The following is a 17,355-nucleotide window of genomic DNA, read 5'->3' as shown; positions in this document are numbered from 1 at the left end:
CCCACCTCCCTCTATCTGCCCTCCACTCCCTCCCAGATGTGGGATACAGCTGTTGGCTGGACAACATTGTCCATAATTTCACCAAAACCATATGAATTACAAGTACTTAAAAAAAACCTTGAACATAATTTATTATTTCTGATCGGGGGACTGGAGCATGTCCCTGATGAGGAAAGGCTGGGAGACCTGGGCTTGTTCAGCCTGGAGAAGAGAAGGCTGAGGGGGGTCTCATCAATGCCTATAAATATCTGAAGGGAGGGTGTCAGGAGGATGGGGCCGGGCTCTTTCCAGCGGTGCCCAACGCCAGGCCAAGGGGTAACGGGCACAAGCTGGAACACGGGAAGTTCCACCTGAACATGAGGAGAAACCCTTTCCCTGTGTGGGTGCCAGGGCAGGGGCACAGGCTGCCCAGAGAGGCTGTGGGGTCCCTTCCCTGGAGACATTCACCCCCCGCCTGGACGCGGCCCTGTGCCCCTGCTCTGGGGGTGCCTGCTCCAGCAGGGGTGGGACGGGGTGAGCTCCAGAGGGCCCTTCCAACCCCCACCAGTCTGGGATTCCGGATTTCTTATTTATTGCTTTTATTTTTACTCAGCTCAATTCTCAGATGAGATATAAGGAGTGACAAATGGAGGGATTTGGGTAAAGGGAATACATTTAAGCCACATAGTTGCTATAAGAAATGTCTGTGATATGACAGCCTTAATGGAGTGTGGGACCGTGCTTTTAATCTGCTCCTTGTACAAACGGCTGTGCAGCAGGCAGGCAGCTCCCCCTGCTCGAGCCGACCTTCCTCTTCAAATTCCTCTTGCAAAATTGGAAAACATTAAACAGCAGGTATTAAAAAAGAAGCACTCAACTTTTCATGGATTTGGGGTCACAGGCACATCTGTGGAATGACCCTGATGTACACTAGTGAAAGATTTGGCCCTTATGGTGTAAAATTCATTCCTTTTTCAAGCCACAGCATCATTTGCTAGCACAGTGTAGGTGACAGCTGTTTTCCTAAAAGAACCCTTAGCTCTGGCTTTCTGCAATCAGGTTCAAGCAAAGCTCCTGGGGCCCAGGGGAAGGAAAGCAATAACAGACCTTTTCAAATTGAAAAATGACATTTCTTTCTCAGGAGAAAGTTGAGGTGGGAGTACAGGGAATGTCTGCTGAGATGTCATTGCCTGGTCAAAAAATAAAATAATTTTATTGTAATTAAAAGCTGGCTTTGAAGACAGAATTCCAGTGCGAATGTCAAAACAATACATTCCATGTCAAACTTTAGCTGAACTCAGGTGTCTTCATGAAAAGCTTTGTTTATAAGTTTTTCCTGTGGCATTTTAGGTTTTGGTGAGATGGCATTCTCTAAGAATTTCCAGTAAGAATTTTGGAGCTGTAATGCTTTTTTTACATCTTTTATAAACGTAACCAAAACAGAAGGAGGATTTGATGTTTGCTAGGATATACATAAGGAGTTTGTTCTGGAAAAAATATATCTTTTTAAGAGCAGAGAAAATTCAATACAGTGGGTGAAATAGCCCAAGACACACCGGTAAGCCAGCTGCTGCTTTAGATACTTCTACTGGGGCTTTCAACAGCGGGGAAATGAGATGAATAAGTGTGGACTGGGACCTGGGAATCTGTATGCTGACACTTTTGCGTTTCCATTTTGCCGTTCCTGGGTATATTTACAGATATTGCTCTCGTGGTCAGCAGCACTGACTGGCTCATGCAGGGGTTGTGCATTAACTGTTGCATTAGAATGTCAGGGAATTGCTTTTCCCTTGTTGACCACATCTGTGGGGAGCCGAGTTTTGAAAACATGAGAAGGTGATAGGGTGGATCAGTCCCCCTCCCCTTCCCAAATCACCCTTGCTGCTATCTGCATCAGGGAAGTGGCACTGGCTGAGGAATGCAGCTGCTTCCTTGCACTGGGGAAAGGTCAACTTTAAAAATTTACAAGGATTTCATCCTCCATTAGGTAATTTTGTGAAAGAGGAAACCACCAGCTATAAAATACGAGGACGTCTGTTCCTGAATAGAAATGATTATAAAATTCTTAACAGGCTTACAGTGTGCTGAAGTTGCGTACATATGTAAAATTACCGTATTTGTTCAGACCCAGGTCTGACCCATCTGGTACTCTGTATCCAAACCGACTGTTGGTGAACACCAAGGGATGAGTAAGCATACAGTGTAATTTCCTCATAATATTTTCCTATCCTTCAGCTAATTTCCTGGCCTCCACCTATGAACTTTCAGCTCCAGGATTTCCCAAGCCTGATGTGATTTTTGGTAGTAGTCCCCTAATGCATCTCCCCTCCAAGCACTTGTCCGGCTTCCTTACTTCTCCAGGTGTCCTATTCACCTTCACAGTTTCTGATGAATGTAGTCCCTACTGACTTCAGCTGGTGTCTCCTTATTTTTGGACTGGAAGAGTATTTTGAAGAAGTATCTCTACAGACTTGTCCACTCTGTCCTAGGCATCCACATGGGCCACTGGTGAAGATAGGGTGCTACCTAGATGGTCCTTTGGTGCACCTTCACCTTGCACACGCACTTTCATATCCTGCCTGAGGCAATTCACAGCATCAGAGTGGTAGGGGTTGGAAGGGACCTCTGGAGATCATCTGATGTTGAACAGGACTGGACCCAGCACAGACCTCTGGGGAACACCAGCACTGACAGGCCTCCAGCCAGGCTCTGCCCCGTTGATCACAACCCTCTGAGCTCTGCCATTCAGCCAGTTCTCTGTCTACTCATCCCACCCACAATGCCTTAGCTTGCCTGTGAGGATGCTATGGGGGACAGTGTCAAAAGCCTTGCTGAAGTCAAGATAGACAACATCCACTGCTCTCCCTTCATCTACCCAGCCAGTCACGCCATCGTAGAAGGCCATCAGGCTGGTTAAGCATGATCTTCCCTTGGTGAATCCATGTTGTCTGTTTCTGATAACTTTCTTGTCCTCTACCTGCCTGGAGATGACCTCCAGGATGAACTGCTCCATCCCCTTTCCAGGGATGGAGGTGAGGCTGACTGGCCTAGAGTTCCCCAGGTCGTCCTTCTTGCCCTTTTTGAAGACTGGAGTGACATTTTCTGTCCTCCAGTCCTCGGGCACCTCTCCTGTCCTCCACAACCTTTCAAAGATGATGGGGACTGGCTTGGCAAGAACATCTGCCAGCTCCCTCGGCACTCGTGGGTGCATCCCATCGGGGCCCATGGATTTGTGAGGATCCAGTTACGTGCTGAAAGTATTACTCCACTCTTTTACCAAGAAGCAGATGCCCTCCATCCTTTCCCCAGAGTCACTTTAGCAGAACCCAGGAGAAAAAGAGGTCAGCTTATTTTGCATGGTGAAGAAGAAAGAGACAAATGCTGCTTGCTTTTAAGATTGGGAAAAATGCCTATCTGGGACAGAGCCTTGCCAGTGATTTGCGCACTACAACTCAGAAACCTTTTGTGTAGTCAGTGTGAATGTGATGTGAGCAATTTATGTGCATCCCCTACCATCCAGCCAGACATTTTATTGCCAGCACCATTGCTGGTAAATGACTCTTAAGGTCACACACTGCATTTTCATGATCTGCAAATCACTTTGTAAAGGCATTTTATTGCCCTTTAACCCCATAAAATTGCTGGATTCGGCACAAGCAGACAGGCAGCCTTTTCCCATTAAGTAGATGCTTGAAGTTAAACAGCATTTGCATCCAGCAAAATGCAACGGAGGCATTAACTGATTTTTCCATGCTGATACTCTGTCAGCCCATTCCTTACAGAAATGTAGGCATAATTAATATATTTATGTGATAATACTTTTGCCATCTCAAAATCAAGGCTATATGGCAATTACTGAGTTACTCAAAACAAGTATAAAATTGATGAGCATTCTTCACATGAATTAATTTCCTTTTACATGATTTAGATTTTCACATGAGCACCAACCAGCTGCCTGTTGCTGGACGAGGATCTCTGCCGTGCTGGGCACCTTACAAACCCACAACAAAACCGAAAGTTTGGTACAAGGAGTAACATTTAACAAAACCCATTTGTAATGTAACCCTTTTCATCATAAAGCAGATAAAACATGAGACAAAACCACTCTGGAGGCCACGTCTCCCCTGTGCAGATTGCGAGCGTATGCAGAATGGACTGTCTGTGTAATAAAATACCTGTAAGGAAAATAAGAAGTCCCAAGAACAGAGGCATTGGTTGCTATCCCAAAAGCATGCAGAGCTTATTTCTTTTATGGTTTTAATCTTCTAGATACCAGAGTTCAGGACGCCCATATGAAAGCCGAATCTCACCGGCAATCTTACCAGCTACCATTCCTGGATAATTTCATGTAAGAAGTAGGTCCTACTTACTTTTGCAAGCTGTGGCTGCTGCTTTGTTTTGAATGGCTGGTAATTATTTGGTGGGACGTGAATTTCGAAGAAGGTTTCTGTGTTTGTGTGTTCATAAAGGACTCTTGTTCAGGGTCTGGCTTCTGGTTGCTCTCTGAAAGCCAAGTCGCTTCAATATTTGCCCAGTGAGCTATAAATCATTAGCTGTAAGCCTGTCCCAAGCTCACAGTTTGAAGGCATCCACAGTGCACATCTGTACGTGCCCTGATCCAACAAGGCAACCGTCTTGGGTCTCCAAACTACAACTGTGATTTGAGTAGTGATGGTTGTCCCTACCTCTATCATCTTGGGCCAACCTAAAAACTCCACTCTTTCTCTATTTGCAACCTCTAGGTTAGGGTTTGTCTAGCTGGACTTACTCACTGGTTCCTTCACACCCTTAATTAACGTGGTTGGCCTCGGGGGTCCCTACCTTCTTCCAGAGCCTTCTGGAATTTCACACCTTCCACAGTCCAGCTGTGATGGTGTGAAATTTGGGATTAAAATACACACTGTCATTCCTCTTTCTGCTTAGGTTACTATTAGCATGAAAGTTGAATTAAAGCCCATGGAGAAATCAGAAACAAACCTCCTGATGCACTTGGTAATTCCAGAGAGTTACAGCAGATGGGGCTGGTATTGTGCTGCCGGAGCCCATGGCACAGCTCTGCAGCTGGTCCACCTCTTCCCTCAGAGGGACCCACCACCAGCAATCTGAGAAGTTTTCCAAACATGCTAGGCAGAGGGGCTTGAAGAATCCAGGCAAGTGGCTGCAATTACCCAGCTGCTCTGGGTTTTCCTTTCCAGGGTGGTCTTGCATGGAGCCAGCCCTGGAAGTTGGAGTCTCCAAACCCATGAGGCCAGCAATTAAATATGGATTATTTTGCTGGGTTTTAATGAATACTAGTAGGATTCTTTTTGTTATCTGTATCCTGATGAAAAAAAGTCCCAGCGCTTCATGTTCTCAACATTTTTTTGACATCTGGAAGTATCTTTTCTCCTTTTGGAAGGATGCTACTTGTATGGCAGCATCTCTGCATCCTTGTGGCTGGCACCTGAGGAACAAAAACCTGTATCAAGATGTTTTGGATTGCATGACAAGCATTGCCAGCGTGATTTTTTTTCATTTTCCATTATGCTTTCTCCTGCCGTTCATTCCTCTCAGGAACTGGCTTTTAAAACACATCCCTGGAGCATCCCCTTTCTCCCTTAAGCAGTCATCACAAACTCCCTCAAGATGCTACTGACTGAGCTGCAAACTAACCTTCCTCCAGACCCACTCACTCTTCTCAGTAACCAAGACAACCCTCATGGATAAGCAAAGGAAGTGTGTAAAAAGGGCAGTGCTGCTCAGATTCAGCATGGCCATGAAGGAAAAGCAGCATTACTCCCCTTTCATTCAATATTTCCAAAGATGAGACATGATATTTTAAATTATAGGGCTTGGCTATATATATCAGTGCCACTTTGGCTAATGCAGACCCTTAGCGCAGGCATGATTCTGATGGTAAAACTGCATTTACATGAGTACAGGTTACTCCTATGTGGGAAAAGAATACATTTTTACTGGAATTAAGCACTTCTTTGCACTATGTCTATGTTGCTGTTTATGCAGGAATAGCTGCGCAGATTACGATAGACCCGCATCTATTTGGTACACAGGAACTAATTGCAAGCTAGGTCTCAGTGTGGTTACAAAAAGGCAGGGAGGAGGGAAGGAGGAGCCTGGAGTAAAAAAAATAAGGAGAAAGGATCTACTGAGAGCACGAAAGATGAAGCTGCTTCCACCAGATGAAACTCTGAAAGAGAATTTGACAGATTGCATATGAAAAGTAACAGAGATTTTTATCGTGGATAAAAATTCCTGTTTTGCTTCCCCAGGAATAAAATGAGGTAAAACAATTGAATTCATGTGGTTGCTTTTAGGCTGCTTTGAACAGCCTTTCTGAGCCAGGATGAAAAACATCCCTTCCAATTTACATGTCTGTGTATGAATTTTTTATTATTATTATTTTTTCCCCTTCATCAGTACTGTACTTTGGAGTTCAAACTGAACCATTGTGATCTTGAAAAGGCTGTATGCCTCAGAGGCAGAAAAATGTTGGGTGGAAATACCTGATTACCTCCATCCGTTGCATAGCTCTGTAGCTCTCGCGCTCATCAGCTGGGACTCTTCTTTCCTTAATCAAATCAAACAGCTCTCTGCCTTCACCCGGGGAATAAAGCTCATCTGTGAGCGAGGCAGAGGCTCCATCAGCGCCGCTCGCTGATGCCACAGCAGATACCTGCACAGGCAGCAGCTCCGCTCCCCCGGCTGCGCTGCCAGATGCACGTTCCTGCTGCTCTCCCTGCTCCTTCACTGGGGCTTTGCTGATTGCCTAACGAGCCAGATCAGGGGCTAAACCTTCAAAACACTTTGAAAAAAAACACATTAAAATGTTGCTGCTGGGTTAACTACCTGAGCCAGTTCACAGTGGAATCAAATCAAATAAAGGGATGGGAGCACGCAGCTTAGCTGTGCTGTCCGGCCACGTTCCTGCTGGAACCAGCATCCCTCCCAAACTGTGCTCAGAGAAGGAGATGGCATTCCCTTAATCCCATCTTCCTAAATCTTGACAAAGAGAACAATATGCATTTAAAGGAAAATGTGCAATATCTTTGCTTCTGGATGGCTGAGGGCAAGTGGTTTCCATTGTGCCTCCTATTGCAAACTAGGGAGCTCTTAGCCATGCCCTCGGTTGTCTGGGGGACAGGGGTGATAGGTTGTTGTTTGCAGATTTAGAGTGGATCTGAGAGCTCCCAGTGTGGTACCAGTGCAACCTCTCTACTCCCAGAACCTGAAGGAATATGTCTCTGTCTAACAGAACTAAATTACATGCTCCCATCCTAAAGCAGTCCCCCTCTGATTCCTCCTGGTTTTACTTTTCCCCTCTCCAGTTTTCCAGATTTATATGTCTTATGACTGCTCTGTTGTCTTCCTTTGGATTTATTCCATTTGCATTTAAGACAGGACCCAGCCGTGGGGCTAAAAGGCTTAGTCTTCATTTCCTGTTCCATTTCTGTGCCTTAGCAGATTTTCCAATCGCATCCCAAGCGGTGGCCATCAGCTTTTTGTGCGAGACCTGGTACGCAGTGCTCTGGGACGGTGTTTGGGTGGGTGACGCCCAGGGCCAGCCTAATCTGCTTGTAACGTCAGCAGATTGCCGGATTCTCCGCTTCGCCCGTGACAGTAATGCCGTAGGAGTCACGGATTAAATCTCTATCTGTGTGTTTGTCTGCGCGCTTAAAGCCCACTCTGAGCCGAGAGGTCCCAAACAGTCAACAACAAGCTCCTTGCCAAAGGCTAGGGATGAGGTCAGACATCACTGGGAGCTGAGCCTCGTTGTGCCACGCTGGGTTTCACCCCTGCAAACCTGATTAAATCCATCTTTTTTGCTCCTGGAGTCTTCGACTATCCCTCAGCGCTCAATGGGAAAATGCTGGGATGGGTGCCACATTTGTGGGTTGTTTTTTCCCTCCTGTCAGTATCAAAGATACAGGATGAGCAAACAGTGCATTGATTATTGAATTATTTAACAATTCCCCTTGCATCTCTGCCTTTGCTTCAGAAAGCCTTTGTGTGTAGCACGTTACCCTGGCTGACAGCTGATGCCTGATGTGCTACAATAAATTGGGAAAATAATCTTATTTTTTTATGAAACAGGAAAATTATGAAGGTTGCTGACTACCAGTATGTGTGTTTCTTGCACTATGGGTTGTTATTAAATAGAAATTCAAGCTTTTTCTTCCTTTCTCACCTTTTCTTGATGCTCACGGCAACTGTGCAGCTAAAGATGGATGCAAAGAATAGAGGCGAGCAGTGCTAATTCTCCCCTGGGTTGCACAGCTGTGGATCCAAGAGAAGCGCCTTTAAACTGAGCAGGGTACACCCATGTAATCGAGAGCTGCATTGAATCAGATAGGTGATATCAAGAGGTGTTACATATTTTTAGTAGAGCATAGACATCACACTGCCCAAAGGGCTTAGGTAGCTGTTGGAAGTCTGCACTGCCATAACATGCTGCGATGCACCAATACATTTAGATTTCAGTCTGCTCTCCAAATGACATTGAAATTTGGAGCTGGGGGAATACCTGTGTTTGCACTTGTTTCTGTGTGCATTAAGGATTTTCTGCTTCAAGACAAGCAGTAAGGAAGTAAAGGACTCAGCTTGGATCTAACTCTCTGGAGACCTGGGTATGTGACTGTGCCTGTTCCCCCCCCAACCCCCCATCTGCAAAAAAAATAAAAGGCTGCATAAACACGTTGTTTTACATCAGCTGTCAGAGGTATGGCCCACAGATCCTGTCTGGCCCACACGGTTCATCAACAGCCATTCTGCAGGGTATCATCTTTCCTATTTTAGAAAAGTAAGTTTATTGCTGCAGGGAGCAATCAGTGGAGCACTGGCCGACCTGAGCCCACAGGCAGCCTCTGATAACTACTGATTTTCCACATCCTTCAGCAATTTACCTGAATATCAGCCCTCAGGGCTTCTCATGCAAGGGGTAGGAGATACCTTAGCTAGCTTTGGACACCTGTACTGTAGATTTCTGCCTCCAAACTCTCTTCACCCACCCCTTTAGGTCAGTATCATCTGAAAAAGTTTAAATACCTGTTTTATGCAGAGGGGACCGTAGAAGTGCCTTGAATGTAGAACAGAATAGAGTACTTCAGGTGGAAGAGACCTACAATGATCATCTAGCAAAGATCTGGATGTCTTGTGCACAGGTGGATGCATGCACTGGGTTAGTTGAGTCCCACCTGACCTCTTTCATGGAATAACTCAGCTTTTCAGTGACAGCTCAGGAACACCTCCTCAGCCCTCGCAGTGTCTGGTACATTTTTTGGGGGTCTGAAAAACAGGCTGGGGCAAGCTTTCATTGAATTAGATGGTTTACCTGCTGTGAGGGTGGTTCATGCAGGTGGTGTTGCCCTTTTTTCTCCAGCAGTGAGGTCCACACCACATGGTAACAATTAATGGGAGCTCAGGTCTCAGCAGCAGCATAAACCTATAGCCTGGGTCATATCAGTTCTTTAGGATAAGCATTTGCCCCTTACTATGCGTGTGCACAAAGTGTGTCGTAGCAGGGCCTCGATCTCAGCTGCGCCTGCTGCTGCAGGGGTGTAGTAAGTCATCAGATCAGGGACCAGCATGGCTCTTTGGGCTCATGCTTCTGTCTCTGCAGTGAAGAGTCTAATGTTACCCTGGAGAGCTGTAATCTAAACCGGGTAGCATTGCTGACGGGCTGCCAGCCAGCTAAAGGTTTGTTTTCCTCTGCTGTGTCCCTCCCCTTATTGTCCTAAGTGTGTTTGTTTGTTTTCTGCATAAGGCATAGCACGTTCCCTTAGAAAAAGCATGCTGATAGGAGGCTTAGTGCTGTTGCTCTGCCCCTTGATGCATACAGAAGGCAGGCTGGTTTCCAAGCTGGGTCATCCCTTCAGAGGGATGGGATTTCCCATTTCCAGGAGGCAGCATGCTCGGGCCATTCAGACAGACAGCCCTGCAAACGCCAAGTGCCTCTGGCTGACACACATGACTCCATCTAACGAGTCCCCAGAAAATGTCCTGCTAGCAGAGGAGCAATGCAAAAAATCTGCACTGGAAATGTATGAAATTGCAGAATTTTGGCAGCCCCAGCATCAGGGGAAAAATAAGCACATTTGTGTAGTAGGACTGCAGAGACTGGATTCAGCCCTCTGGGCTCCCATCTCTACTTTGCTCCGAGGATAACCTAGGGCAAATCATTCCCCTCCTCTGCTCCGTAGTATACTCTTTGGCGTCACACAGAGATACACAGCCTCAGAAATACGGTATAGGGTGTAGCTGAGCAATGATCGTAATGTCTGCTGCAGTGCAAAGTGAGATAAATACATTGACGGCTCTTTCTCAGATCTGCTGCTCCCACACAGCTCCAGCTACAGTGGCACAGCAGTGAAGAAAGGTGTGCTGATGAGCAAAGAGCACCTGTAGCACCCAACTCGTGTCCAAAGAGTCCATCCTGTGGGTCCCTTTAGATACATTTATTCAGTCCTTCCTTCCACGCGCATCCTTTCATTGATTATTAGCTTTAATTGGACATTTATCTTGTACTTTCTAGGGAGCAAAAATGCAGTCATTTACAGCATGTGTGTTCAGGTCATGCTGGAGATAGACATCTCCCATGAGATTGCTACATTCAGTCTACGTCTCCTTCTCCCTGCGTTACTACTGCATCTCATATACGTTTTTGCCGGCTCCTTTGGTAGATATCCATCTCATTAGGCTCTCACCTAACTCTTATTCATGAGACTCGACCTCTTCCTTACATCACCTGCACAGCTACAAGAATTAGACACTTTATTGCCTCAGGGCTTTGTAATATAGCTTAAGCCTACAAAGTTATGTGTCCTTTGGGCAAGGATTGCCTCACTTGTCACTGCTGTTCACTGATGAGCAGAAGTAGCTCAGTATGAGTTCGATGTGTCCATCATCTACTGATGTCCTTCGTGACTGTGTCCCATCAATGGGACCTAGAAAGCCTTCCCTCATTTAGAAAGCTTTCCACCAAGAATATGTCCGCTTCATCATGGATAAATGGATTCAAACCCTTCTGGAATCAAGATGTCCATAGAGTTTTGCATTAAAATAGTGATAAATAAGAATGGCATAGAAAGAATGACTATCTAGTCATGCATTGCTCTGGTTTGTACAAATAATGCCAGGTTAGAGTCAACATTTCCATGGAAGAGACTGAGGCACAGCTAGAGTGGTCTTAAATTCTCTGAATGAGCAGAATAGCCTTTCCACATGAAAATGAGAAAACTCGAGTGTATCTAAGATAGGACAGGAAAAAACAAATCTGGGGTGACTGTAAAATATCTTGTGCTCTTCTGGTTGGGCCAGCAGTCCTAATTAGTCCTTACAAGAACAGTCCTCCCTACAGAGAAGGAGAGGTTGCAGAAGTGGGTCTGTAGAGCAGCCAGGTGTAGAGTCAGTGCGACCTCATTATCGCCATGGTCCTCATGTTCAGCTCATTTTCATCCACAGCGCAGGCACTCCTCTCACCTATAGGCACAGAGGCTGTGCTGCTCTGAACACCTTCCACTCAATTATTTAAAATTCAGTTGCTATGGATCTACTCAAGGTGATCAGTTTAAAGAAAATGCAGATGGCCTCTGGTTTTGAGTTCCCGCTGCGCTTTGGCTAATTTGGTATGTAAAGGTATTAGGGTAATTAAATGCCATGTGTTGCATGAGGACTGACTGCATTTGTGGATTAATAAGCACCCAAGTGTGTTCTGTGCTGAAAGTCCTCAAGCTGGCAGGCGGTTGTTTCAGTAAGAAAGGAGGGTAACGGAGAGAAGTCATGGGGAAATGAAGAGGTTTCCTGTGAATCCTGCAGTCATTTTTCCAGAGCAAGTGGTTACAGTGTCCTTCAAGTCTCCAACCAAGTATCACCCCTTACTGGAGAGACTGGAAGAATTTAAGTGAAGAGAAGCAAAGTTGCTCAGTTTGCTTTGAGACTCCTGCAGCACCAGTTCTATGGGGCAAGCGTGCTAGCAGGCCAGTGGAGGACCATGGCTGGTGCATAGAAATTTTTCTGCTAGGAGAAGATCTTTTCCAAGAACTATATTGTGAGTCAGGTCAGAGGGTGCCCTGCAAGCAGCAGGCACCATCACGATGGAGGTCTAAAGGAAACTGGCCACAGCTCTCTGGCGTTCATGGTGGAGTACACATAGAAAGCAGAGAGAGACACAAATACCACTGGAAGATTTTGGAGATGTTGAAGAGGAAGAAAGTAGTTTTCATGCAGCCATGCCCTGAGGTGGTGGAAGACCAGGAGAGAGACCAGGGAAAATGGACACTGCTCCGCAACGTCAACCAGGCCCTGAAGCCCACGACCATTTTAGCGGTAAGATAGGGGTTCCCAAGCTTTAAGCATGGCTGGCAGCTTTCAAGCTACTTTGAAATAGATCTCGCTTTCTGATGGGATCCTCGCACAGCTTGTGCCAGCTTCGCTCACCCTCCTCCTGAGCCTTTGATCCCCCACAAGTGCGGTAGCTCCCCTGTGGCACAGACTTCTTGCTCTTTGCATTTGGAAGCTCCTCCTAAAGATCCTCTTCATGAATTGCGTTGGTCTGTGTGTGCACCCATCGCAGTGTTTCCTCCTCTTGCACCGCTGGTTTGTTCTCACTGCCCACAGCTTGTGAGGTCCTGAGGGTCTGCCCCGGAGCATTTGGAAGGACACTAGCACCCAGTGGCTGCACTGAGGGGGAAGAGTTGGACCATGTTGATACTGTAAGGTGACTGATGGTATTTTCATTTCCTCAGTACTCTTGTCGTGTGTGTTGGAAAATAAACTGCACCAGTCTGGGCACGAGGCAGGTTATGCAACTTGTAAGCCAGTCTTCCCAAGCTGGTAAATGCATGAATCACCCTGATTTGCCCTGAAATCCTCAATATATCTGCTGGTTTTTTGGCTGATCCAGAGGTGATTGCATCAATGGAAGGCGTGTAACTTACTTCCATGGGTTTTATAGCAAATTGATTAAAGTCAGGGAAGAAAATACATCGGTACTCTTAATAGGTGATGTTATTTTTTACCCCCCTAGACCTTTCTGAGCTGACCAGCTTAGCCCATCACATAAGACTTGCTTTTTTCACCAGTATTAAGAACTATGCTTTATTGTGTTTAGAAAGAGCATTTTGAGGGGAACAAGCACTCTGTGCGTTAGGCAGGCAAAGCACGGGAGTTGTCTTAGTAGTAGTACAGTATCAATTTACCCTGGGGAGAGAAGACTGCCTTTTATCTCAGCTATGTGGAAAGAGAACATATGAAGCAGACTTCTTTTACAGCTATTCAGAATTAGAGATTAAAAAAAAAAAAACAAACCAGCTTTACAATTCTTGTTTTCCTGATGGAGAACAATTTTTACACAGCTGCTGAGGTGTCAGAAAGGCTTTCTGCTGAGAGGGGACTGAGCAACCTGGCTCTTCTCTTGCTGACACCTTGATCAAGTTACCCACCCTGTGCATGAATTTGCACAGCTATGCAGTGAGGGTAACAGTGCTGAACACTCTGAAATGCTTTGAGAGTCTTAAATCAAAGGAGCTAAGAAATAAATATTAATATAAGTGGATTTATAATGTACCTGCGCATGACTTCCTGCATTCATTAGGTGGGTTTTCTTTTCCTTTTTAACTGAGTTGTGAGATGTGAGGGTAAAGCAGTTAATGAGAAAACGATCTGCATATTGTCTTTTTATGACCTGGGTAAAGATACTTACAACAGTGCTGAGGCACAACCCTCTGAGGAAACGAAAACCCAAACTAAGGGCTGGATCCTCAGCTTCATGTAAGCAGGGTGACTTTGTTGATATCCTAGGTGAAACCTAGCAAGCGGTTGCCAAGGGTGGAGTCTACCACAAAATGGCTGGGGACTCCTGGTGTGCAGTGTTTCTCCTTGTGTAGGTCCCTGGGTATAGCCTTACATCCCTGTGGCACTCACAGGTTAGTATCTCTCAGAGGTCCTGGTGAGCAATGACTGCGATGGTGAATGTTTCACCATGTTTTATATTGCTGGATGTCTCCAGTTCCCGCTGCCCAGAGTGGAGCTGAAGCTTCTTCAAACCAAATCTGTAAATACTCTGTCCACAGGAGCAGTCGATAGTGGGTGCTCAGGACAGGGGTTATATCAGAGCACATGCAAAGTGATCCCTCCTGTTTTTCACTTTCCCTTCTCCCACCAGTTTTTCAGGACTTCAAAAGGTACATACTGTATTTGCATTGAGCTTCAGCAGTACAAGTGGAGCTGGCCCCCAGGAGCGTGGCATTAGGTGGGGCTGCAGGTTCACAGTACTAAACTCAGATGCATGAAAAAGTACATATGCTTGCTTGATACAAACATGCCTGACAAAAAATTAACTAGGTGTCTTCCAATTTTAGCACCTCTTCACACTGAGATTAGGGGTGGGAAATAATTCTGCCTTCTGTCAAAGCATGCGGGTCCTGCTTGGGAGTTTAGTTTTGGGTTATTTTGGGGTTTGCTTTTGTATTGAGGAAAACAGCTTCTTTAAAAGCCTTGTTGCATTTGAGTAATTTAATACCCACAGAGCTGATGAGCAGATAGTCCCTGCCCAGCAGGACTGACAAGAGGTCTATAGGATCACCAGTGACATGGACTGAGTGGATTGGGGTCAACTGCTTGCTGTGTTTTCCTATACGAAAACAAAGACGTCTCAAATGAAAGAGGTGACACGTTCAAAACACGCGAAAGGACACAGCTTTTCACCTTATTTTCAGTTAAACTCTTCCTTTGAGATTATGAATGCTAAAACTTTGCACAGCTTCAGGAAGGCACTTGACACGCTCACAGTAGATAAAATCCACTGAGAAGGGCTAAATGCAAAAAGCCCACCTACAGATTGCTGTAGCTGAGAGACGTCCTGAAGAAGTGTATGTATCTGCCCCTCTGGTATGTTCTTAACCCTTCTTTAGTCATCCCCTTTTCATCAGTCTCCAAGATAGGGGAATGTATATTTAATAGTGGTTATCTGCAAGAAAAGGATGTGCCACAAGCCTCCAGGCAAGGGTTTCCAGAGGTCAAAACCATCTCCTAAGCGTGGCTTTCTAAGCTTGTACATTGCACAGAGGGAAACCTCCACCTCGGTAAGTTTTCTTGCCTGAATCACTGCGCCGTAACCTGCTTGCTGGATGCAGTCTCTGACCGACAACCACTCACGAGCTCATGAAATGGAGAGCGAGTGCAGCGGGTGTTTGCTGTGTGGAGCATCCCTACTGCTATTACCTTGCAAGGAGTTTCCTGAGCATCTATGAAAAAGGGATGGTTTGTGGTTTAAAAAGAAGTAATTTGACTTGTACCAATGGTTTGGGCCCAAAAGATCAGCATCTTTTATCCCAGGGGATGTGAACTTTCTGCAGCTCTGGGTCTAACTGTCCTCTCTTTGGTTCCAGGGGGATTATGTGTGGATGGACCTCAAAACGGGGCGGGAATTCGATGTCCCCATTGGAGCGGTGGTTAAACTGTGTGACTCTGGACAGATCCAGGTTGTGGATGATGAAGGCAATGTACGTACAAAAGGTTGTGATGACACTTCTTCAGCTCTATGGGCCTGGCTAGACCAGGGGTCATAGGGTCATGATGACTGACTTTGTCACAGGCTTCTTATATGCCCTTGGGAATCAACTGTGCCATAGTTTTCCATTTGTAAGGACAAGATAATGTTGTGTCCCTACTTTTGTGGCACTACTGGGAGTGAAAAATTCAGAAGCTTCAAGTACAGTGATAACAGAGACCTCCAAAACACATTTAGATAGTGCTTGGAGCAAACCTACCTTGACCTACTTACTGTTCCTCTGCTGTTATCCAGTCCTTCCTGACCTCCTACCAATGCAGGATGTGCCCAAACACTGGTTTTCCTTCAATTTCCCCCCTCTACTTCTGTGCAGTTGTGGCTGTTTTAGAAGAACATCTCTATCACAAGCAGAGGGTGACCAGAGGAGGTTCTCTGTCCTTCATAATTTTTTTCCAGCCTGAGATAAGTGTGAATTATCTCATTCCCTTCAAGGAGGGCAGAAAGAGATTTGGTTCAGCAGGGTCCTTGCCTCCAATTCATAGCGGCTTTTGAAGCCTGTTAGAAGTTATGAGTCTAAATGACACTCTGCCAATGAAAGTGTGATTTTTACCGCCCCTGTGCATCCCTCTCTCCTCTTCTAAATCATCTTTTCTCTGTTCAGCAGTATTTTGTGGCAGAGGGTTACCCAGTGATGTGAAACTGTAGTTGTGTGAAAGGAAAACTAAAACACTTTCCTTCTTCTGCTAGAAATCTTGCAAATCAGTCACTGCCATGTACCAGGAATAGAAGCGGTGGACTGTGTGATAGTGCTCTCCCGTGTATGTTCTTCCATCTGGTCCTTCTGTCTGGGGTGGGCTATTTCTGTCTCTCATCCCAGTGGTATCTAATTTAATTTGTCTTTCTCTGACATCGCCCTCTTCCCAGGAACACTGGATTTCCCCGCAGAATGCCAGCCACATCAAACCCATGCACCCCACCTCCATCCATGGAGTGGAGGACATGATCCGCCTGGGGGACCTGAACGAGGCGGGAATCCTCAGGAACCTGCTGATCCGCTATCGGGAGCACCTCATCTATGTGAGTGTCCTCCCCAACTCCCCATCTTGCTCTGCACTGCACCCCCCGCCCTCCTTAGCTCTAGGGAACCCGCATGTGGGACGCCCTGAGTGAACTGAGCATCGCAGATGCCGCCTCCCCAGCAGGACAAGAGTCAGCATTCAGGTCTCTGTGCTGGTTTTAGCAGTGTGCTATACGCTGTGTAGTCTCGTGCACACTCCTGGGGCAGAAGTGAGGAGCGTGTGTTTGTGTTTACTGCTAGCTAATGTACTCAAACATCCTATGCAAATATTAAAACTTTGATATTGTTCTCAAATCCTACAGTTTTCAGATACTCAGGTAAGTAGGTTTTCTGAAGGCCTTTTCAAAGCCACCTAGGAATCTGATTTTTAAAAGGCTCTAGAGACTATTTTTTCAGGCCAGAGGGAATCACAGTACAGTCTGACTTCCCAGATGGGATGAGCTAGCAGGCCATATACAGGATTTTAGCTATCAAATCTGCTTGTTCTGCTTGATGTCCAGTGCCTTTTAAAAGAATGGCTTTGAATTAGAGCTGGGCAGAGATGGAGAGCACACCACTCTCCTACATAGGCTCGTCATACAGTTGACAGCCCCTTGCCCCCAATTCTGGAAGATATCCATCTCTTCTTTCAAAGACTGATTTCAGTCCTAGAGGAAGGGGATATGGCTGCTGAAAAGGCACCCCTAATTCCCCAAAGCTTGGAGGAGAATAGAGACCTCCAAATTCATCTCTCACCAAGGCACCTTATTTGTTGTGCATGACGTCTAGGTCCCCTGTATTGTCAGTTTAGAGA

The 17,355-nt window shown here is 45.9% G+C and overlaps 1 protein-coding gene across 4 annotated transcripts in view; it reads left to right on the top strand.

Annotated features, from left to right (window-relative positions):
* MYO7A (myosin VIIA) overlaps positions 1–17,355 on the top strand; it is a 103,894-nt gene that overhangs the window by 25,234 nt on the left and 61,305 nt on the right. For all 4 annotated transcript variants that reach the window (XM_064441507.1, XM_064441505.1, XM_064441506.1 and 1 more), the window contains exons 3-4: positions 15,363–15,476; positions 16,409–16,561. In XM_064441507.1, the coding sequence (XP_064297577.1) occupies positions 15,363–15,476; positions 16,409–16,561 (267 nt within the window). The remainder of the gene's footprint in view (positions 1–15,362; positions 15,477–16,408; positions 16,562–17,355) is intronic.

The sequence above is a fragment of the Phalacrocorax carbo genome, chromosome 1, assembly GCF_963921805.1.
Source record: "Phalacrocorax carbo chromosome 1, bPhaCar2.1, whole genome shotgun sequence".
Taxonomy (NCBI): Eukaryota; Metazoa; Chordata; class Aves; order Suliformes; family Phalacrocoracidae; genus Phalacrocorax; species Phalacrocorax carbo.
This window is presented reverse-complemented; position numbering and strand designations above follow the sequence as displayed.